The sequence below is a fragment of the Hydra viridissima genome, unplaced genomic scaffold, assembly GCF_058129835.1.
Source record: "Hydra viridissima isolate aposymbiotic clone 2 unplaced genomic scaffold, HvirCarnegie_v1 scaffold_15, whole genome shotgun sequence".
NCBI classification, from domain to species: domain Eukaryota; kingdom Metazoa; phylum Cnidaria; class Hydrozoa; order Anthoathecata; family Hydridae; genus Hydra; species Hydra viridissima.
This window is the reverse complement of record NW_028324314.1, coordinates 2,201,537-2,224,765: the sequence shown is the minus strand read 5'-3', so window position 1 is coordinate 2,224,765 and position 23,229 is coordinate 2,201,537. Positions and strand designations below refer to the sequence as shown.

The 23,229-nt window shown below is 30.3% G+C and overlaps 1 protein-coding gene, 1 long non-coding RNA gene and 2 pseudogenes across 12 annotated transcripts; all 4 read left to right on the top strand.

Annotated features, from left to right (window-relative positions):
• The first annotated feature begins 3,104 nt into the window (after positions 1-3,104).
• Positions 3,105-5,987, top strand: LOC149878144 (uncharacterized). Of its 11 annotated transcripts, XR_016447582.1 has the most exons (10): positions 3,105-3,585; positions 3,740-3,824; positions 3,953-4,007; positions 4,372-4,407; positions 4,810-4,833; positions 4,967-4,990; positions 5,080-5,103; positions 5,190-5,216; positions 5,302-5,325; positions 5,644-5,987. It is a non-coding gene; the product is annotated as an uncharacterized LOC149878144 (long non-coding RNA). The 11 variants fall into 11 exon arrangements; XR_016447584.1 differs by lacking the exon at positions 3,740-3,824; XR_016447586.1 differs by lacking the exon at positions 4,372-4,407 and having other exon boundaries at positions 3,105-3,824.
• A 638-nt stretch (positions 5,988-6,625) lies between these two features.
• Positions 6,626-9,178, top strand: LOC149878143 (uncharacterized; annotated as a pseudogene).
• A 24-nt stretch (positions 9,179-9,202) lies between these two features.
• On the top strand, positions 9,203-10,102 carry LOC149878142 (uncharacterized). Its single transcript, XM_090073231.1, has one exon. It carries the CDS (start codon positions 9,203-9,205, stop codon positions 10,100-10,102), a length of 900 nt encoding a protein of 299 aa, XP_089929357.1.
• A 7,735-nt stretch (positions 10,103-17,837) lies between these two features.
• On the top strand, positions 17,838-20,027 carry LOC149878141 (interferon-induced very large GTPase 1-like; annotated as a pseudogene).
• The last annotated feature ends 3,202 nt before the right edge of the window (positions 20,028-23,229 follow it).

Genomic DNA, 23,229 nt, shown 5'->3' with positions numbered 1-23,229 from the left:
TATCATCGCCTTTCATTTGCAAACATATAGTTTTGGATTTGTGTTCTTCTTAAAATATCAAGTCGAATTTGGTTGGTTTGAGTTAATTCAGGTTGAACACCATATACATCATCTTCATGATTGTCCTAAAAGTTAATGTCATCTGGAGTTTCTAATCCTAAGGAAATGCAAAGGTTTTCCAGTACAGCGCAAGAAAAAAATATTTTGCAGCAATTTGTAGGAGTGTACTGAAGTGTTGCACCACTTTTGTGCAAACACGTCTAACGGTTTTTGAGACGTCCAATGGCTTGCTCAACATCACTACGTACCTGATGGTGAACTTTGTTAAAATATATTTCCTCTGGTGTAGTTGGCTGATTAAACCGTGTAATTATGACTGATGACAACCAGGGGCGATTCTAGGAAAAATACAAGGGGGGGGGGGGTGAAATATGTTAAAAATACCAACTCAAAAATCCTATCCTAAAAATAAATATCGCCACTGTAAAAGGTAATTATATCGCGACTATCGTATATAAGCAGATTTTTAAAATTCTCAAAAAACTTGTTGTTTTTAAATTCTATAAAAATCATGTTGAAAAATAATCCATGAAATTTACCGACTATAACTTTTTTTCAAAAAAATACCGAGTTTAAGTTTGATTTTACAATTGCTAGGGGGGTGTAACACCCCCCCACACACCCCCGTAAAATCGCCCCTGATGACAACCCATATCCTAAGTCTGCAAAAATGAAGCCTGCATTTGGATCATATTCTATTGACTGTTTTAATGCAGAATTAGAAAAGATAAAGCATCATGGCACAATACAGGATACTTTGCAACATCTCTAAGCTTTCCATCAGCATCAATCACAACATGACAGTTGAAAGCAGAATATCCTTTTCTAAAAAAAAGTAGTTAAAAATCTTTAAAATGTTAAAATATTTAAATATCCTGAGAGCAGCTAAAACCTTTTTGGGAAACATTAACATCATGTTAGAATAAGTGCTCACCTTGGCCGAAACAAAAGATTGTTTTTTTATATGATCTTTTATCATAAACTATATGACCTTATATTATAATATTGTTTTAAGTTTAGCACTTATGTTAAATAACTAGATGTTTTCAAACTTGAAAGAGCAATAATGTGCTATTTAAAATATTTTAAAAAATTTTGATTTTTGTAACAAACATGTTGCACTTTGTGAAATTGAAGTTTTGTCTCTTCATAAGTTAAATATTTTTTTTACATATTGTTAACAACATGGAGCGCTCTATAATAACTTAATAATGTGATGTGAACTATAGCATAAAAAACAATTAGAACCTAAAAAAATGGAAATAGTAAATAACTTTTTTTTAACAAAGAATAATAGAACAAAAATATTTTCTTAAACCTTGTATGCATTATATGCAAACATACATAGACAGAATAAATCTGTGAAACAAAAGATTTTTTAAGTTTCTCATGTTAACTTTGCATATGTAAGTAAGCCAAGCAGTGTATACTTTAAACTTTTTGACTAATGACCTAAAGCAATATAATCAAAATGATCAGGTATCAAATTAAAATGATGAGTTTACCTGCAAATATATGCTGGCTCATCAGCAATTGTATCCCCTTTGATTTGTACCAAGGTGATGATAGTGCTGAATAAAATATTTGCAAAACTGGCGAAGTATGCAACTGCAGCTTGACTGGCTTAATGAGAGGTGTCACCTAAAATTATATGAAACAACATGTGAACAAAATATGGATGTTGACTATTATATTTTAATTAAACAAAGCAAGTTAGTTACCTGAGAGAAAAGTGAACTTTGACAAGGTTAAACTCCAAATAACTTGAAAAATACGATAACCTTACCAAAAGTCTGCAAAAATATAAAATCACAATTTAGAAACAGTAAAAAAAGTGCAGTATAAAAATTAATCTTTTGACATAATCAATTATGCTAAGTTAAAAAATTAGGGCTTGTTTGACTTTTGCTATAAAATATTGAAGCATCATATTTACATATAAAGAAAAAAGAAATTTAACTTAATTTCTTAACAATTAATAAACTGAAAAATGGATAAAGTTATTTTTAAGTAAACAAACATGATTAGTCTAAAAACAGGTTTCCCACCCCAATTTTTAAACTTTTTCTCTAAGTTTTCCCTGAGTAAAGAATGTTTTGCCCAGAGTTTAACTTTTGAAACTCCCTGAACTTCTCAATCTTTCCAGGTTATCCCAAAGATTTTATTTATACGTATTAAAACATTATTTATACTAACAAGCTTAAAGTTTTACAACAGCAGTAATATTTTGCAAATTCATTGTTATCTTTCTTGACAAGCCATTCTTTAAAAAAGCATAAATTATGGCACAAAATTGGAAAAAACATATTTTCTGTAAACAAAGTTTCCAGGTTTTCCCTGGGATTTTTGCTACCTCTAGGTTTACTAGGTATTCCAAGTTGAATAAAAACCCTGTATAAAGCACCACCTTTAAGTTGCATTCGTAACAATCCATTAGTAACAAGCATAGTTGACAATTAAGAATCATAAGATTATAGCTAATCTTTTTGGCATTGACTAATAATTCTTGCCAACTACTGCTTGAAAACTCCCAGTTGATAAAAGCCTTACTTGATCTTGACCATGTGCAGCTAGAATAATTGGAATATCCATTTTTACTAAACTTTTATAAAGCTGTTAAAACAAAGCTATAAACTATGATCTTAATACTTAATAAGACATGTACCTTTTTAAAAAACATTGTGAAGAAGAACTTATATTAAATTACAAAAATATTATATCTTTATAAGATGTTATATTGGTGTGCAGGGACTGTGGCAGTTATAATTCTGTACAGGGACTTATAATACAAATCCCCATATAATATAACATCTTATTAAGATGTTATACTAATATATATATATATATATATATATATATATATATATATATATATATATATATATATATATATATAGATATATATATATACTTATAATACAAATCTCCATATAATATAACATCTTATAAAGATGTTATACTAATATATAATATATATATATATATATATATATATATATATATATATATATATATATATATATATATATATATATAATATAGGTACGCGGAAATAGCGATTTACGGAACCGATTTTTATGCTAAAATTTTGGCTCTCACTTTTTTAACTTTGTTTTGAGGCAGCGTGAGGCAGACGTAGTTTTGTGGAGTTTCTTTTTAGAAACATATATACACATAGATACTTTTTGGAAAGAAGAAAGACTAATCTTCACTTTTTTAAAACTTTTATTATGTTTACTAAACTTTTTTATGTGATATTTTGCTCCTAAATATTAGGCTGATGTTCTCTCTTGAATTTGGGGTCGAAGAAATGTAAAGTCCGCTTTTTTTATTATTAAAATAGTTTCTTTCATGTATTTTCTACGCACATGCCAAATTTCAACGCATGATGAAGATTAGCAATTAGTTTAATTTGTGTTTTACCAAGTATACCACTTTTTTCAGGTAGCTCTAGGCAAACGGTTTTTTGAGGTGGTTCTTTTTAGAAACATATATAAACCTTGACAACTTTTGAAAAAAAGAAAGGTTAGGCTTGTTTTTTATATCATTATTGTGTATCGCTACCATACTTTTTTATGGAGTATTTTGCTGAGAATTTTGCATGAAAATTTGGTTGATGTTGTCACTTGGACTTGTAGTCGAAGAAATGTAAAGTCCGCATTTTTTATTATTAAAATAGTTTGCTTTATGCATTTTCTATGAACATGCCAAATTTCAACGCATGATGAAGATTAGCAATTACTCTAATTAGTGTTGGACTTTAGGTAACTAATTTCGGTTTTTCTGTTATTTTTTTTTTTAAGCGAAATCAGGGTGGGGGCCGAAATCTGGATAAGGGGGGGGGGATTCAAATGAAAATCTTATTTTGAATTATTTTGATTTATATTATTAGATTTAATTAAATATGGACAATGCCAACAAAAATCTTGTGGCTACACTAACAGATAGTAAGTTCAATTTTTTTTTCTCATATCCAAAAATAATGATAAATGTAAAACCTTAATTGTTATTTATATAACATATAAAAAAAGATTAATGTTTCAGATTAAAACTGTTGGCATTCAATAGGAACAGCTTTAATATTTTAAAACACTAATATTTAATATTTTAAAAACACTAAGAAGTTTTTTGTTAAGATTAATCTAATGAAGTATGTAATATACTTATTCATATGTGGTTTATTATAAAACATATCATTTAATGATAATCATTGTTATTGTCTTTTATCATATTTGGATTATATACTTCTTTATCTGTGGATTAGTGTTTAAATTATTATACAAGCATGTCTAACATTTATCTCTTGTTTAGATCCTACCCAACTTTTTGTGGATTTTTTAAGATTTTGTAAGTATAAGTCACATAAATATTGGGTTTATTAATTAAAAAAACATTTACATAATCACAAAGAGAAAATAGTTAAAGTTAAGTAAATATTAATAAAACATTTAAAATATCTTTCTATATATAGAAACACTTAAAAAACTTAAGTTAATGTTCTTTACTTATTGTATACTTATCTTTATCTGTGTTTATTGTTTACATAAGTTTATAACCATTCCTAATTTTAGCTTGTTGCTTATAAAAATAATATCTTTATATTTGAATAGTTATATTTTCATTGTTTATTTTCATTTTTTTAGTATAGTTGTTGCACCTTAAGCAGAACAGCTTTAACGATTGTTACATTTGTAACTTGATGTTGACAATTTCAAATTATATTGTGTAAAATTTTTTTAACATTTTTAGTCGAATCTACACGGCCTACTGCTGGTAAGTTTGTATCAGTTTGTATATGTTAATGATTATTGAATTAGTTTTTAATCTGTGAATAGATTTCAAAGAATACCAATTTCAAAGTCATTATTTTGCAGTATTTATTTTTTATTACAAATTTGAATTTTAGTTACATCCTCGTCTTCAACAAATGGTAAGTTTAATAACTATTACTTTTTAATATGTGTATATATTTTTGACGATTGCAATATAAATTTTTTATTAAATAATTTTTAAACTTAGTTCCTTCTACATCTGCTATAAGTGGTATGTGTACAAATTTTTATCTTTCAATATGTTTATCTTGGCAATTAGAGTATTTTTTTTTTAACTACAACTTTGATAACCTTTAGTTACATCTTCATTGGCTACTACAACCAGTAAGTTTAAAAACTATTATTTGCAAACATGTACACACCTTTCATATTAATTGCAAATTTTTATAAAAACTTTTTTTATCTTTAGTTACATGTGCACAACCTTCTGCTGGTAAATTTATGATTTAGAAAAGTTTCTGAATGATTATCGAATTTATGTTTTTATTTATATAGACTATTTAATGCATTAGTATTGTGTTATCCCTCAAAGTGCAGTAGAATGAAATGACCAATCTCATTAACATTTTTTAAGCTGTCATTGATTAATATGTTGTTCATTTTATTTATTCAGCCTATCACTTTTACAATTAATTGTTTTAAATTAAATTTTACATAATGCTATTAAGTACTAATCTATTTACTTATTTCTCTTTTTCCATAAACTCTATTTAAAACCTTTATTCATATATATTTAAAAATTTTTTTTTAGGTTGGATAAGACTGGGCGGGGGGTGCGGGGGGGGGGGATTGGGGCGTTAAGCATGGCACATGCCCCGCCCCTAATGTCAATTTATACACCACTTGTATATGATGTAAAGTAAGAAAATATAATTTAAACTTTTTAACACAAAATATAATCAGTGTTTTTTAGGTTTAAATATGTTTAAGAATGTAACATTTCACTACGAGGGTGTTAAAACATAACAAAGACGTCCACCCTTTAATCTAAAAAAGACCACTAATATTTGGAAATGGAATGGAAGCAAATTAGATTAACTTTTTGTGTATAAAGATAACATATTTTATCAGAAAAACACTCTTTCGTGTGAAAAACTTGTATTTTTTAAGGTTACGATGGTGTTCCGGTTCCCCCCTCTGGCCCTCTATACACCCCTTCTATCTATAGAGTTATGTGAACTTGTAGCCTACTCTTACATCTATCTTTTGATACCAAGGTTTAGGCATTTAGATAAGATTTGACAAAGTTATAACAATTTCAGTGAAAAAAAAAATTTTTTTGGAACCAATTTCTTCAATAAATCCATATATCGAAAATTTGCTACTAAAAACGTCATAACTTTTTTTTAAATTGTTCGTTTTTAATAATTTTTTCACCTTTAAAATACTGTATTGAAGGGCTTTCTAATGATATATAACATTTTAGTATATGATCAGTTTTAAAAAATCAGTCCACGTACCTATATAATAGTGTAACATCTTTATAAGGTGTTATATTATATGGGGATTTGTATTATAAGTATATATATATATATATATATATATATATATATATATATATATATATATATATATATATATATATATATATATATATATATATTTAATAGTATAACAACTTTGTAAGATTTTATCTGTTACATTATAGATGAATTTCAAAATGAAGTAGTGCGTTTACACTTTTTCGGACGCGAAGGACACTGGCAGGATAGAAAGAAAACACGCAAGAAAAAATGTGGAGTGAATCTGAATACTTTTCAACGTTAGAAGAAAACAATAAAGTTGCATATAAAAAAAAAATTAACTTTGTCAAATGGAATGCTACTTCCCGAGCCTTACGTACTTGAAAATTGGAAGAACGACGTTTCAATGATGCCCGACATTACATGGGGTGACATGTACAATTAACTTATTAACTCGCCAAGTAACTTTACACACGATTCAATGAAAGCCTATAAATCATTGGAATCGTACAACTTTTACATTTTTGGGCATGTTCAGGATGTATACTATAATTTAATTGAAGAAAAGAATCAATTTTGTTTCATTAAATTTGAGGTATCGTTGCATATTACAAAGTCCACAGTGAAAGTGACAAAGAAAAAATGTTTGAAAAGTTAAAACCATAAAATTTATTTTAAGTAAAATGTAATATGATTTATTTATTTTTTTATTTAATTGACGTTTAATTTGTCTTAGGTGCTTCCAAGTCAAAGACAAGGAAAGAAGCAGAAATGTTACGAAGTGTGGGTAGCAATAAATAAAGTTAATGGCTGGATTTTAACGGCAAATTGCAAATGCATGGCAGGGTGAGCGCATTAGTTAAATAATTTAATTCTAATTTTTTTCAAAACAAGTATTTTAAGAAGTTGAATCGATCATATATTTTTTTAAATTATAGATTGGGCTCTGTGTGTAGTCACATCGGTGCTTTGTTACTTAAGCTTTTTGCTTGTGCTTAGCTTGGTATAAATAAAATATCTTGCACAAGCAAATTGTGCAGTTGGAAAAAATCGCGTAAACCAGCAACGCCAGCTACACTTAAAAAAATCAATTTTTCCCGACTAAAGAAGCGTGAAACTCTTCCAAATATTAGTGACAATGAAAACTCACAGGATGAAAGACCTTACAGCTTTAAGGATCCTATACCAACTTCAGATAGTAAAATAAAAAAGTTGTTAGAACTCAAAAAACTGTATAAGAATGCTGCCATTCTTCAGTCTGTAGACATTAAAAATGAAAGCAAAGAACATTGTAGTGATACAGATACTGCGGAAGAGGATGACAGTTACAATGAATATAATTTGCCGGAACCACTTACTTCACTATATTTACCTGCAGCAATTAATTTTGAATATTCCACCTTAACAAAATATTGCGCAGAATCATACGAGGAGTACAAAATCACTCAGAGTTTTAACATGTACAGCAATTTACTTCAAGTTACAAAGATTCAAAGCGCTAGCAGAATTTGGAAGTTGCACAGGGCAATGGGGGTATGGGATGGGAGTATCTCAAGGTTGCATAGCGTACTTAGAAAACTGGAAAAGAAGCCAAATGATCTCATAAAATATAACACTATTATTCAAGAACAACTCAAGGATGGGATAATTGAGTATGCACCAAACAAACCAACTGGCAAGAGAATATTTTACATGCCTCATCGAGCAGTGATAAAAGAGGACTCCGAAACAACCAAGCTAAGGATTGTTTTTGACGCGTCAGCTAAAGAGTACGGATCACCCTCACTTAACGACTGTTTACATATTGGTCCTCCATTACAACCCTTACTACTCAATGGTATTTTACAAAACAGATTGCAACCTGTTTGTCTTACTGGAGACATTAAACAAGCGTTCCTACAAATAAGAGTTGATACTAATGATCGTGATGTTTTCCGTTTCTATTGGATATCGGACTTGAAAAGTAAAGAAGTAATAACTCTAAGATTTACTCGAATCCCGTTTGGCTGTGCATCTAGTCCCTTTATTCTTGGGGGAGTAATCAAGCAACATTTAATGACGTATGAAAAACATTATCCGCATAAAAAGAATGAAATTCAGATAATCAACAGGGGCATATATGTTGATGATATAATCACTGGGGGAGTTGACCTGGAATGTGTCGAAAAATTGAAACAAACAGCAATTCATCTGTTCAAAATGGGAGGATTCCAGCTTCACAAATGGCACTCAAATTTTCCTGCATTAAAAACCAATGATTCAAAAGAGAACAATCATGAAGTTACCATCAATGAACAAAATAAACGTTATTCAAAAATTCTTGGTTTGTTGTGGGACAAAAATGATGACACTTTATTAGTAGATTGCAGACCAACTCGCCAAACAAACATCATAACCAAAAGAGGAATTTTAGAAAGTTTGGATAGACTTTTTGATCCACTTGGTGTGATTTCCCCAATAAATCTAACAGCAAAACTTATATATCGACAAATTTGTGATTTAAAATTTGCTTGGGATAAAAAACTTTCACCTGAATTATCAAAGGAATGGATGCTTTGGAAATATACGTTACCAGACCTTACACCAATACCAAGAAGTATAACTGTTTTGAATCATATAATAAAAAAGATTGAAATCCATGGATTTGGTGATGCAAGCAAAGATGGCTGCTGCAGTGCAATATACGTAGTAGTACATCAAGGAAACAAAGTAACTCAAGGATTGTTTACAGCCAAATCACGCATATCAAAACGAGGTTGTTCTATTCCCAGACTTGAATTGATTTCTGGACACATGGTAGCTAATGCTCTTACAAACGTTTAATTGGCACTTGAAGGATACCCAGTTATGGAAATATACGGCTGGCTTGATAGTTCAGTAGCACTGCATTGGATCCTTAATGACAATCGTAAATGGAAGCAGTTTGTATCAAATTGTGTCAAAGAAATCAATAAACGAAGTTGGATTATCTGGCGTCACTGTCCAACCAATCAGAACCCAGCTGATATTGGAAGTAGAGGAATTAAAAATGGAAAAATTCCACAAATATGGTTCAATGGTCCAACATGGCTTACCAAAAAGAATGAGTGGCCAACCAATATAGTTCATACACAAATGGATGAAGTAATGAAAGAAGTTAATCCAACAAAAATACATAACCTTGCCACAGCAGAGACGTTTAACTACTTTGATGAACTTATGAACAAGTATCAGCTACCAAAAGTTATAAGAATAATGGCATGGATCTTAAGAATCATTATCAATCTCAAAAGTAAAAGAAAATGTCGAGGTGTGCTATCAGCTACTGAAAGGAACAACGCAATGCAGAAGCTGATCAAAATTGCTCAATACGAATTTGAAAAATCCGAACAATTTAAAGAAACTTCAGAAAGATTACGATTACATAGAAATCACGATGGGCTTTTAGTTTGCATGGGTCGTATACAAGGTGAGCACCCAATATTTTTACCTCGCAAGCATCCCTTTACAAACTTGGTTATTCAAAGAGCACATGCACAGACTAACCATGGGATGGTTGGTCTGACAATGTCCAAGTTTCGTGAGCATTATTGGACAGATACCTTACGTAGCCAAGTCAAAACCATTACATACGAATGCAATTGGTGTAAAAGATTCAGGTGCAAACCATTACTAGCTCCATTAACAGCTGATTTGCCAAAGTATCGAACTAAAAGCAAATACCCCTTTGAAACTATTGGTTTGGATTTCACTGGCCCAATCGAATAAAAAGTAAGCAAAGAGTGTTACAAAAAATCATACATTATACTTTATACTTGTGCAACTTCAAGAGCAATCCATTTGGATCTACTAAAAGCAATGGAAAATGAAGAATTCCGTCGAAGTATAAAAGAAATGATTGCAAGAAGGGGCACACCTGCACTCATAATAAGCGACAATGCCAAAACATTTGTAAGTACTGCAAGGTGGATCCGACGATTGCAGAAAGACCCGCTGATAAACGATTACTTAGGTGAAATGAACATAAAATGGAAGTTTAATTTAGCAAGAAGCCCATGGTGGGGAGGTTTCTTTGAAAGAATGGTGGGTTTGGTAAAAAGATCATTACACAAAGCAACTGGAAGGATTCGTCTGACTTTCGAACGACTTAAAGAAGTTTTGATTGATATTGAAAGTACTTTGAATAACCGACCATTAGGATATATCGAGAACGATATTCAACTTCCGATATTAACACCAAACATAATTTTACATGGGGTAGGTATTACAATCCCTTTCGAAAATGCAGAAAATGACGATGATGAAGATTTTAACAACAAATCGACTACACGAGCAATGCGGTATATCACGAAATGCAAGAACTTAGCGTGGAAAAGGTGGACAAACGAGTACTTAAGATCATTACGAGAAAATTATCAGCGCAAAGGGTATAATCAAAAGGACATAGCAGTGGAAGAGATTTTCTTGCTTAAAGGAGAAGAAAAGAATAGAGGTGAGTGGAAAATTGGTAATGGTAACGAAACTTGTACGCGGAGAAGATAATATAATCCGCGGTGCTAAATTAAGAACGGGAAATAATCAAGTAGTGGAAAAACCGATTCAGATGCTTTATCCGATGGAAATTTGCCAAGATCCTACTGAGATCAAGGAATTCCTAAACGATTCTAAACCTTGCGAAAACATATCAGCAGAGCAAACAAAAACTCCGAAACAAAGACCTTCATGAATGGCGAAATCAAAGGCTAAGGAACTTATTAAAATAACAGCCCTTGATGAACATTTTGATGAGAATTTGTAGATGTTCTCTACAAATTGGGGGAGTGTGTCATAAACATTTATTAAACCACGCGATGACGTCAAGTACTTTTACAGTAATTAATATATGGTATGAAGTTGGTAATTATTATCTTATTTTTAGTTACGAATAATTGTCAACTATGTCAGATTTAGTATAAATAACGCTGTTTTCTTAATAAGAATATATATAAACAAGTTACAAAAAAAGGCGTTGAGTCGATCTTCCTTAGTCAGTTAAAAACAAAGAAATATTCACAACAATCAACTGAAAATTTTGCTTTTGCATCCCTTCCAGCATGTACTGGTTTATAACTATTACTTCTAACAATACTCAAGCAAAAAACCATCCTTACCAAGAACTATTAGGGTGTTTAAAGTTGTTAAAAATTAAAGGCTACTGAAGTCAAACCCAATTTTGTTTTCTCAAAAGTAAAAAAGAAGGACACTGAAAGTCTTCCCATATCTTCTTCATTTGATAAAGAATTATAATTCTAGATTAAAGAAAAAAAAACCAAGTTTGACCACTGCTAGTAATAAAACAATAGGTTTGACCAAATGAGCAATAAAACAACGTTTGTGCGATTCTCGCGAAAATATAATTTTTCTCTGAGTGCGCCAAAGAAAAACTCCAGAAAGTCTAACCATAAACTTTTCAGTAAAGTTTGAAACACTATTTGAACTCTTTCATTTTAAAGAAGGTATAAAGCCAATTCTCATAGTCCAATCACACACTTATTCCTCTCCATTTTCTCTGGCCCTCGCTCCCAACTTTGAGTATGAAGGAGCTCCTGGAAAAAAACTTCATTTTGGGCTGAAGACATATTTCAAGTAAAAATTGGGTAAGTTAAAGATAATCGACTATAGGCGCCACTGTCATATTTTAAAAATTTTTCTCGATGGTGAGTTTCCTCGAGATATGTGTGGTTTAATCGTCCAAACTGGACGAAAATTCGAATGATACTACTTTTTATAAACCAAGTTAACATTTCAAGTTTAAGCTTCTAAAAAGAAGTTTCTTTGGATGAATAATTATTTCCAGATTTTAAAGAAACTTTTTCTTCAAAATCTGGACATAATGATTAGTTCAAAGAAGCTACCCAGCTAACACAAAACGTTCGAGCACGTTCGACGAACGTTAGAAACGTTCGGGCACGTTCTATGAACGTTCTGTGAAAGTTCTGGATACGTATGCACAAAACTTTTTTCCGCATCAGTCTGACGTCAGTTTGGCATAAGTTTAAAACTGTAAAAGTCGTGTTCACCAAACTTGCGTAGTTGCTTTTAAAAAAAACTTTCGTAAGTTTTTGAGTAAGTTCAGCCCTAAACTATCGGTATTCACCAAACTGAAATGGGTTCACCAAACTTTTTAGAAACTTGATCTGCTCAATTTACGTAGAAAAAGTTAAGTTTGCTATGAGCTGCCTTAACTTTGGCGTAACTTTGAAATCACTAAATAATGAGAATCTATTGCCAGATTGATATATTATTAGGCATCTTAACATAAATAAATTATATATATTATAATAAGGTTTAACAATAATCATAGATATTAATAAAAAAAAACTGCATCATAATGATATAACATCATAAATATACATATATATATATATATATATATATATATATATATATATATATATATATATATATATATATATATATATATATATATATATAATAGTATAACATCTTTATAAAATGTTATATTATGTGGGGAATTGTATTATACAAGACAGTGTTTAAAAATATAACAGCATCATTCCCTGTTCAATAATATAACATCTTATAAAGATATAATATTTTTATTATTAAATATATTTTCTTCTTCACAATTTTTTTAAAAAGGTACATGTCTTATTGAGTATTATAATCATAGTTCATATTGTTGTTTTAACAGCTTTATAAAAATTTAGTTAAAATGGATATATACCAATTATTCTAGCTGCACATGGTCAAGATCAAATTTGGCATGAGACTCAGCATGTTGATTTAAGCAATTACTCTGATGTGGAATGTTTTCAAAAACTTAGTTTACCAAAAAATAATAGGAGATATTGTCAACACATTACACAATGATTTGTTACCAATCATTTTGAGAAACAACCCAATTTTTTCAAAAGCAAAAGTACTAAGAGCACTAAGGCTTTTTTCAACTGGGAGTTTTCAAGCAGTAATTGGTAAGAATTATTAGTTAATGCCAAAAAGATCAGCTCTAATATTATGATTCTTTATTGTTAAATATGCTTGTTATTAATGGATTGTTACAAATGCAGCTTAGAGGTGAGGCTTTATACAGGGTTTTCATTCAACCTGGAATAGCTAGCAAAACTAGAGGTAGCAAAAATCCCAGGGAAAACCTGGAAGAATTTGTTTACAGAAAAAATGTTTTTTCCATTTTTCTACCATAATTTATGTTTTTTTAAAGAATGACTTGTCAAGACAGATAACAAATTATTTGCAAGATATAAATGTTGTTGCAAAACTTTTAGCTTGTTAGTATAAATAATATGTTTTAAAACATTCAAATAAAGTCTTCGGAATAACCTGGAAAGATTATGGAGAAGTTCAGGGAGTTTCAAAAGTTAAACTTGGGAATAACATTCTTTACTCAGGGAAAACTTAGGGAAAAACTTTAAAAATCGGATTGGCAAACCTGTTTTTAGACTAATCATGTTTGCTTACTTAAAAATAACTTTATCCATTTTTCAGTTTATTAATTGTTAAGAAATTAAGTTAAATTTCTTTTTTCTTTATATGTAAATATGATGCTTCAATATTTTATAGCAAAAGTCAAACAAGCCCTAATTTTTTAACTTAGCATAATTGATTATGTCAAAAGATTAATTTTTATACTGCACTTTTTTTACTGTTTCTAAATTGTGATTTTATATTTTCGCAGACTTTTGGTAAGGTTATCGTATTTTTCAAGTTATTTGGAGTTTAACCTTGTCAAAGTTCACTTTTCTCTCAGGTAACTAACTTGCTTTGTTTAATTAAAATATAATAGTCAATATGCATATGTCATTCACATGTTGTTTCATGTAATTTTAGGTAACACCTCTCATGTAAGCCAGTCAAGCTGCAGTTGTATACTTTGCCAGTTTTGCAAATATTTTATTCAGCACTATCATCACCTTGTCAGATGGTATGATAGTCCAGAGGAGATGGCTGAAACAAAGAGAAAGTACTTTCAATCATTTGGAGTTAAAGGTCTTCTTGGAGTAATCGATGGTACGATGATACAAATCAAAAAAGTTACTATGGCTGATGAGTCAGCATACATTTGCAGGTAAACTCATCATTTTGATTTGATACCTGATCATTTTGATTATATTGCTTTAGGTCATTAGTCAAAAAGTTTAAAGTGTACACTGCTTGGCTTACTTACATATGCAAAGTTAACATGAGAAACTTATGTCTATGTATGTTTGCATATAATGCATACAAGGTTCAAAAAAAATATTTCTGGTCTATTACTCTTTATAAAAAAAAATTAATTACTATTTCCTTTTTTTAAGGTGCTTATGCTTTTTTATGCTGGATTTTACTTCACATTATTAAGTTATTATAAAGCGCTTCATGTTGTTAATATTATGTAAAAAAATATTTAATTTATGAAGGGACAATACTTCAATTTCACAAAGTGCAACATGTTTATCACAAATATCGAAGTATTTTTAATAATTTAAATTAGCACATTATAGTTCTTTAAAGTTTGAAAACATCAAGTTATTTAACGTAAATGCTAAACTTAAAACAATATTGTAATGTAAGGTCATGTAAAAAAAACAATGCTTTGTTTTGGCCAAAGGTGAACAGTTGTTCTAACATGATGTCAATGGTTCCCATAAAGGTTTTAGCTGCTCTCAGGATTTTTAAACATTTTCTTATTTTGAAGATTTTTAACTTCTTTTTTTTAGAAGAGGATATCCTACTTCGAACTGTCAGGTTGTCATTGATGCTGATGGAAAGTTTAGAGATGTTGTTGCAAAGTATCCTGGATCCGTGCCATGATGCCTTTATCTTTTTTTATAATTCTGCATTAAAACAGACAAAATAATATGATCCAAATGCAGGTTTCCTTTTTTCAGACTTAGGATATGGGTTGTTACCAGTCATTATTATACCATTTAATCAGCCAACTACACAAGAGGAAATATAATTTAATAACGTTCACTGTCAGGTAGGTAGTGATGTGGAGTAAGCTATTGGACATCTCAAACACCTTTGGAGGTGTTTGCACAAAAGTGGTGGAACACTTCAGTACACCCCAACAACTTGCTGCAAAATGTTTTTTACTTGCACTTTACTGGAAAACCTTTGCATTTCCTTAGGATTAGAAACTCCAGATGACATTAACTTTTAGGACAATCATGAAGATGATGTATATGGTGTTCAACCTGAATTAACTCAAACCAACCAAATTCGACTTGATATTTTAAGAAGAACACAAATCAAAAATTATGTATTAGCAAATCAAAGGCGATGATATATTGTTAAAATGTTGCATGGGTGCCTGCAGGATATTTTGTTTTAGATATGAAACTTTTAGGATATAAGCTTAAGTATGTTCATGTTTATGTCAAATGAGATTGATTTGCAAATATAAAGAAGTGATTGGAGTCTGAGAACAAGAATACACCCACAAGTTTACCCCACTACACCAAATGTCAGGCCGATGAGTTAATAAAATAGCATTAACATCAAGACTGACATTCATCAGTAACATTAGTTCACATTATGTCATTCTTTGCTTGTAAATGATTAACTATGTAATAATGTTATATATGTATATACAGATTATATATGAACTTTTTCACTGCAAGAGGTGTTATTTTGTGTCCATTATACTTGAAATGTAATAAATAAATCATAGTCTCTCAAATAAGCTTGATAATTCAGCTGGTAAAAATAATTAATTTGTACCTGTAAATCTATGAAAGGTCAAAAAAGAATTAGGTTAATATGGCTGGTTAAGTTGAATGTTAACCAGTAGTTTAATAAAAGTAAAGATATCACTTTAATTTTTAGTAAACTCCATTTAAACCTATTCTTTTAAAATTAATAGTTCAACTAAATAAATTTACATATATATATATATATATATATATATATATATATATATATATATATATATATATATATATATATATATATATATATATATATATACATATATGTTAGATCAACGCCCGCTGTTTTTTATTGAACGTTTGATATGAACGTTCAAGAGCTGTCAAAATAACGTCTGCAGTTAACGTCAAAACAACGTTCGCTGCCTGTTAATTAAACGTTCGCATCGAACGTTCAAGAACTTTAAATCGGAGTTCACAAAAGTTGGTTCACGTAACGTTTGCAGCGAACATTAAACGAACCTAAACGGACGTTACAACAACGTTTCTTGAACGTTAATTGTTAGCTGGGTAATTTTCGGAAGCTTAATTTTGAAGTGTTTTTGTGTAGGCAGAAAGGCTGAACATCACAAGTTTTCTTGCAAGGGGCATCATCTCTCTAAAAATTTTAATTCAACATGTGGAGAAAATAAGCTCAAAAGTCTATCAAATTTTCAATCTCTTTATGCCCTATTAACGTTTTGAGATATTTTAGAGATACTTCAGATAATTTGAAATTCTGAAAGTTAAAAATAAACCGATAATTATATGAAATTCAGCCAAAACTTTTTTAACAGCTGATTAGATATGGTTACAAAAAAAGCCTCCCAGTTTTTTGCAGACTGGTTTTTCCCAGAAGCGAAAATTGCCTTACAAGAATGAGTTTTTATATTCACTAACTTAGAACTTGTAAATAAATTTAAAAAGTGACAATTAATCGAAGATAAATTATGCAAGTACATCAGACTTCCTAACTAGTTATTTGTTTAACTGCCTATTTTTTGGATGAAGGTTTTTCAGATATGGGTGGTTAGTGTGATGATGACAACGTTTAAAACTTCTACTACGTGAACAACGTAATCACTGATCATGAGATACGTTGGGAAACAAAATGTTGTCCAAGGGATGTCGAAATAGACACACCAGTGCTAGCAAAAAGAAAATTAATGCAACAATTAAATTGTTACAGGTTATTACAAAGTTGAAATATAAATCTTTCAATATACCATTAAAGTGGCATGACAAACTTGAAATGCATACCGCAGTTAATCACCCAATGGATATCTTACATGACGTGACTCTTAAAGCTAACTTCTCGTTAAAAAGCAAGCTTTACCAAAAGCTCGCCTTTGTCATCTTTCTGTCCCCGTGTTGTTTCCTTCTGATCAAGAGCTTTACATAAACTTGTTTATAAAAAGTATGTTAGTACCAAGACAAGAAAGCATTAAGATAATCGAGGAAAGTGTTAAAATCTCTCCTCTTTGCGTATGTTTGATGATGCATATTGAACCACAGGCTATTGGTAGCTTGTCCAAATCAAAACACCGGAACGATTTATTAAATTTCAATGTAAATTCAAAATTAGGGAGTTGTGGTTGTTACAGTACAAACGCTCTTTCAAGTAAAATGAGCAGAAAAATATTACAGGGTATCGTTGAAGAATCATGGTATCATAAGTTATCACACATAACAAAAAAGAGTTTTCCAAACCATTTTCTTTGTAACACTTAATTGGAGGTGACCTTCACCACACTCCATTGGTAGTATCACTTGCTTCTGCTTCGAATGCATTATTTGCACAATGTGGTATAGATATGTTTAAAGGTGAGCCACATTTAGATATTCTAAAAACTTTAGGTGAAAGCAATGACCAATCATCAATTAAAAAACTGGTAATTATGATGGAAAAAAGAATCAGTAAGTTATATTAAAAGTAATCGTGCTCTGTTTAAAAAAGTCTGTCCCAATGTAAGATAAAAGATAACTAATGAAAACTGCCATATAGTATTATGCAAGGAGATTTAAAACAGAAGAAATTCTTGAAAACACTTTACAAAAACTCAGCCTAAACAATAGATTTTCTAAACTGAAACCAAAATATATTTCAAAAAGTTCTGTTAGTGAGTCTTTTCTAAAACAATTAGATCTCATGAAAAAGTCATGCGTACAGAAGAGAGCATATTAAAAAGAACTTATTTCCAATACAGTTAACAAGAAAACGAATCCCTAAAGCACAAAAAAAGGGAACTAGAACTCAGAATCTTGATCAGAAATATAAGTACCGCGATAAAATCTCAGCTCTTAGAAAAGAGCAGTTCGAAATAATCCAAATTTGTCTTCCTTATCAGATATCTAAGTTCTTAAAGGAAATAAATTACAATTTTTTCATAAAGGAAATGATTAGATATTTGAATGATATTAAAATTTACCTAGATAATTGATCTTTTACCCATCTAATGTTCGCCATCATTACTTGATTGCTACAAAGAAGTTAAATTTGCCAAAAAATAAGGAAACCAAAACTGCAAACGACGAATTAACATTTTTAAATGAACCACTAGATCTTAAAGTTTGCTGCGATAACCGAAGCGCTTTTTTATTGGACATATCTATTGGGGTTGAAAACATTATTTGTGAGACTGGTGGGATACATGAAGCATTACATGGAAACCATAAAAATTTAATCATAGAGCTTAGCATATGCATGAACAAGCTTCCTGAGTTAGCAGCTTCCTTACTATTGAATGGAATAGCACTGGAAATAATAGATGGTGACGGATTAACAGTTCCAATAACTTGGCTGAAAGCGGTATTTAATGTGTTCAATAAATCCTATATGAAATATTATGAGCTAAAGCATGAACCAAGAATCTTTGTAGTAACAGTGCTTGGAACTCAAAGCTCTTGTTAATCAACTTTACTTTACATTATGTTTCAATATAGTTTCTTGTAAGTGTTGGGCGCAGCACGATAGGATCCTACTTACAATTGATTCCTATATCATTTAAAGACACCAGGAATAATGTAATCTTTATTGTTGACACAGAAGGGTTAGGCGCTTCAGAGTGTAAAAATAACAACTTTCACCATTACAAAATAGCAACGTTCGTTCTCTGGATATCAGACGTTGCAATAGTTAATGTGCGCGGAGAGTTGCCAAACGACATAGAAAACTTTTTAGAAGTAAGTATATGCGCGCTCATGAGAATGAAAATGGTTGATTTTCATCCGAACGTCGTGTTTGTTCATCAAAACTGTGATCCGTCGGCGAAAGAAAAAAACATATCTGGTCGCAATAGGTTAATTATGTTCATGGATGAGATTGTTGTAGCACAAGCGAGTAGAGAGTATAATGGAGAAAAGATATTGACAATTTCAAGATATCATTGACACTTCACTAGAACATGATATTCTTTATTTTCCACAACTCCAGGGAAGGATCTGGCTCAATACCACTGGCAAGTGAGTTTTTTAGCAAAGCTTGTTTTGAATAGAGAGAGAGCAAATTTTAACTAAATGGCTCTTTAGTAAGTCAGGAAGTCTAAGTGTAGAAGAATTTTGTAAAAAAATAGAAACGGTGTGGGACGGAATCTTAGAAAAAACTTTGTTTTCAGTCTAATTAACAACGCGGAGATTCAAGTGGAATATAAAATTGAAAACGAAATTTGTATATGGAGGTCAAAAATTAAATGCAGTTTAACCAAACAACTTGAAATTGTTTCAATGAAATCAAATCCTTCTTTTTATCTAACTTTGAAGCAAGGCCTTATCAAGCATTCTTATCGTTAAAAATAAACGATTTCCATTCTAAGTCTATATTGTTAAACAGAGCACAAGTAGAAGCGTTTAAAATATTTATTGATAATAAAGAAGTAAACCAGACCATATTTCAAAAATGGAAGCAGCGCTATATTAATAGAATGGAGCAAGTTCTTTTCAAAAACATTAGACCTTGCTAAGGATGTATTGAAAAATGTTCTTTGCAAGATTACACACGAAAATAGGCGCAAAATTTTTTGAAGAAAAAAGACGGCAAAGATGTAAGTAATATGGAGTTTAACGAGGAAGAATGCAAAAGTGAATTCAAAATGTTTTGGAATGATGTCATTAACCAATTGCTAAAACAGCAAAGTTAAAGGTTTGTTCCTGTTAATGTGAGAAAGGTATTCAAGCAAGAACTTTTTAATAGTTTTGGGCAACCCGCAAATTTTAACAGTATGATAACAGGATTTGGCAATTGCTAAATATAGCCCCAAAAATGTCGAAGAAAGTTTTCGAATATTAAAAAACTTATATGAATCAATACCCAAGAGATTCGCTTCTGTGATCATTGTAAAAGACGGATATACGAAGTATTAATTGTTTTTTTCTTTTTGTATCATAATTAATTAATTTATTTCTAGATATTTTTGTTTGTAGTATATGTGTTTATAAACCTGATTTTTTTTTACTTCTTAAGTCCTTCATATTTTTATGATAAAATCAAAAGTAATTATAAACTAATGGTGGGCTAAAACTTATTCACAGTACTGAATATTAGCGTGGTTCACGCATTATGCTAAAAATATTTTTTTGTTCAAATGTTCATATTAAAACTATTTATATGGTTACAATCATCAAAAATAAACAAAACTGGCAATAATCTCTCTATTTAGCTAATGTTTAAAGGTTGCTCAAGCACTATAGAAATTTAATGAGTATTATTTATAAATGATTATGCAAAACTTTTTTATTATTTGCGCCATAAATGAAATGCTAATTAAATTTTTGTTGTTACATGGTCTGCTTTAATTTAAAAAGTATTTTTTTAAACTTCTAAAACAATTAATATAACAGATACAAGTGTTATAGTACATTCTGTTAATATAATTCAGACTTTCTGAAGGATTTGTAATTCAGTAAATAAATTAGAAAAAAACTTTTAATTGTCTATTTCTTAATTGTTATGTTAAACAGCCCAATGAATTACACTTTAATACTTTATTATTTTTTAGAAAATGACAAATAAAATAAATGTTGAAATGAAAAAACATACTCTAAGTGAATCCACTATGTGGTTGATTGGTCCTACTTCAGATAAACAATACTGGTCAAAAATTTAGCACACATTAGATTTAAGTTGGGTTTTTTTCTTTAAAAATGAAATAAATGTAAAAAACGAGAAATTCAAGGTTTTTTAAAAAACGAAACATATTTATTTGACTTTTTTAATTACATAAAGAGCAAAAGAAATAAAAAAAAACAAGAGTTTATCACTAAATATCTAAAACCAAAATTTGTATGTACAAAAAAGTTAAAAAAAAGCTGCTCATAAGTTTAGCACACCTGGATTTAAGTTTGCTTTAATAGCAAGATCAATAAGGGATATGTCCACCTTTGTTCTTTATGCATAGCTCACATCTTCTTTTAATCGAATCAAAACGTTTTTGGCAATAATCAATTAATAAGCTGTCGAACTACTCTTTAAAACTTTACCAAAGATATTCAGCTGATGTTACTGTAGCTTTAGTGAGTTTGCAGTCCAGTACAGTCCATACATTTTTGATTAGATTAAGGTCAGGTGATCTAGCTGGCCACTGAAGTACCTTAATGTTGTTTTCTTAAAACCAAATAGTCACCTTTTTCGCCTTGTGACAGGGAACGTTGTCTAGTTGAATTTGCCACTCCGAGTCATTGCTAAAAAAGATGTCTCTAGTCGGGATTAAATGATTTTCAAGCGTTTCGATATATTTATGTTGATCCATACGACCATCGTATAAGTAGCAGAGACCTAGGCCGTCATAAGTGATGCAACCCCATATACCTACCGAACCTCCGCTGATCAATTGGTTTAAGCATTGGTTTTCTAGCAACGTAGCAACAAAGTTTTCGATCAATCAATCTTTTATTTACAGTTTGTCTTGAAATATAATTTTTTATACCCAAGTTCTCTTCTTGTGCAATCTCTTTGGAGGAGTATTTAGGGTTTTTTCTTGCATTTCTATAGATACTATTATCATCGGTGAGACTTGTTATTCTTGGTCATCCAGATCGGTTTTTGTCTGCAGTAGTACCAATTTTTTCAAATTTCTGAATTGTTCTAAGTACACATGACGAGATACAGACTTAAGATTTCGAGCTATTTCAGAACTGTTGAAACCACCAAGATGCACTCCTACAATACGCTGTTTTCTTTCAGAGCTAATTGATTTTTTTTAGTAGAAAAAAATAGTATTAATAGTAGAAAAATAAAACATAAATCTAATGTTTGCTAAATTTTTGAGCAGTATTGTAGTATTAGGAAGTAAACTTCCTTCAACAAAACAAACTTTATCAAGATTTGTTTATCATCACAGGCAAAATAAAGATACAATACATAGAGGTGCTATTTATGTAGCAAAAGAAGATGGTTTTTTGGTCAAAAGCAAAAATTCCGACCAAAACTAAGCAGCATGTAGAAACTAAAATTGAAAAGTGTGTAGACAAATATCAGAAGTTAAAAAAGAACAAGTATCGCAAAAGTAAAACTCAGAAACAAAAGCAATGTGATTTTTTGAAGGAATTAGACAGTTTGTTTGATATTGCTAATCCGAATGCCATGCAAATAGTGACAATAGAGGAAGATAAACAGTTTTTATTACCACAGAGAACTAAAAGACAAGGTTGTATGTTGTCAGTAGATCAAAAGTTGACAAGAAAAGAAAAAAAATTGTAGAGCAAGGAGCCAAAGAAAAGGAGAGGAAAATGAAGTAGGAAACAAGAAAGGAAACTTCAACAAAATCTGTTCAAAGTTTAAAGAAACCAGATGAAAGCAGGGAAAATGGTTTTGAGGATGATGCTAGTGAAGAAGAATATCCTGAGTTTAAAGGCATTTAAATTAGCACTTATAATTCTGAAAATGTAACACACAGACCGAAGAAAGCAAACATAGCTAAATTAATGACACCTAAACTTAGATCAGCATTAGACAAAATCAAGATGTCTAACAGAGAAGCTTTTTTTATTATTGCAGCTACAGCTACAAGTTTGAGACATGAGATTAATGATTTAACATTATCTGTTAGCACAATTCAGTGAGCTAAAAAAGAAATTAGGAGAAAAGGATAAGCAAGAGTTCAATATTGACAAACACCTTGTTGTGCACTGGCATGGCAAATTGCTGCCAGACATCACTAATGTTGTTCATGAAAAAGTTGATCGATTGGCCATATTAGTGGTAAATGAAAA

Bases quoted from the DNA above. Each gene is read 5' to 3' on its own strand.
- LOC149878142 (XM_090073231.1), top strand. From the start codon at position 9,203: ATGGAAATATACGGCTGGCTTGATAGTTCAGTAGCACTGCATTGGATC.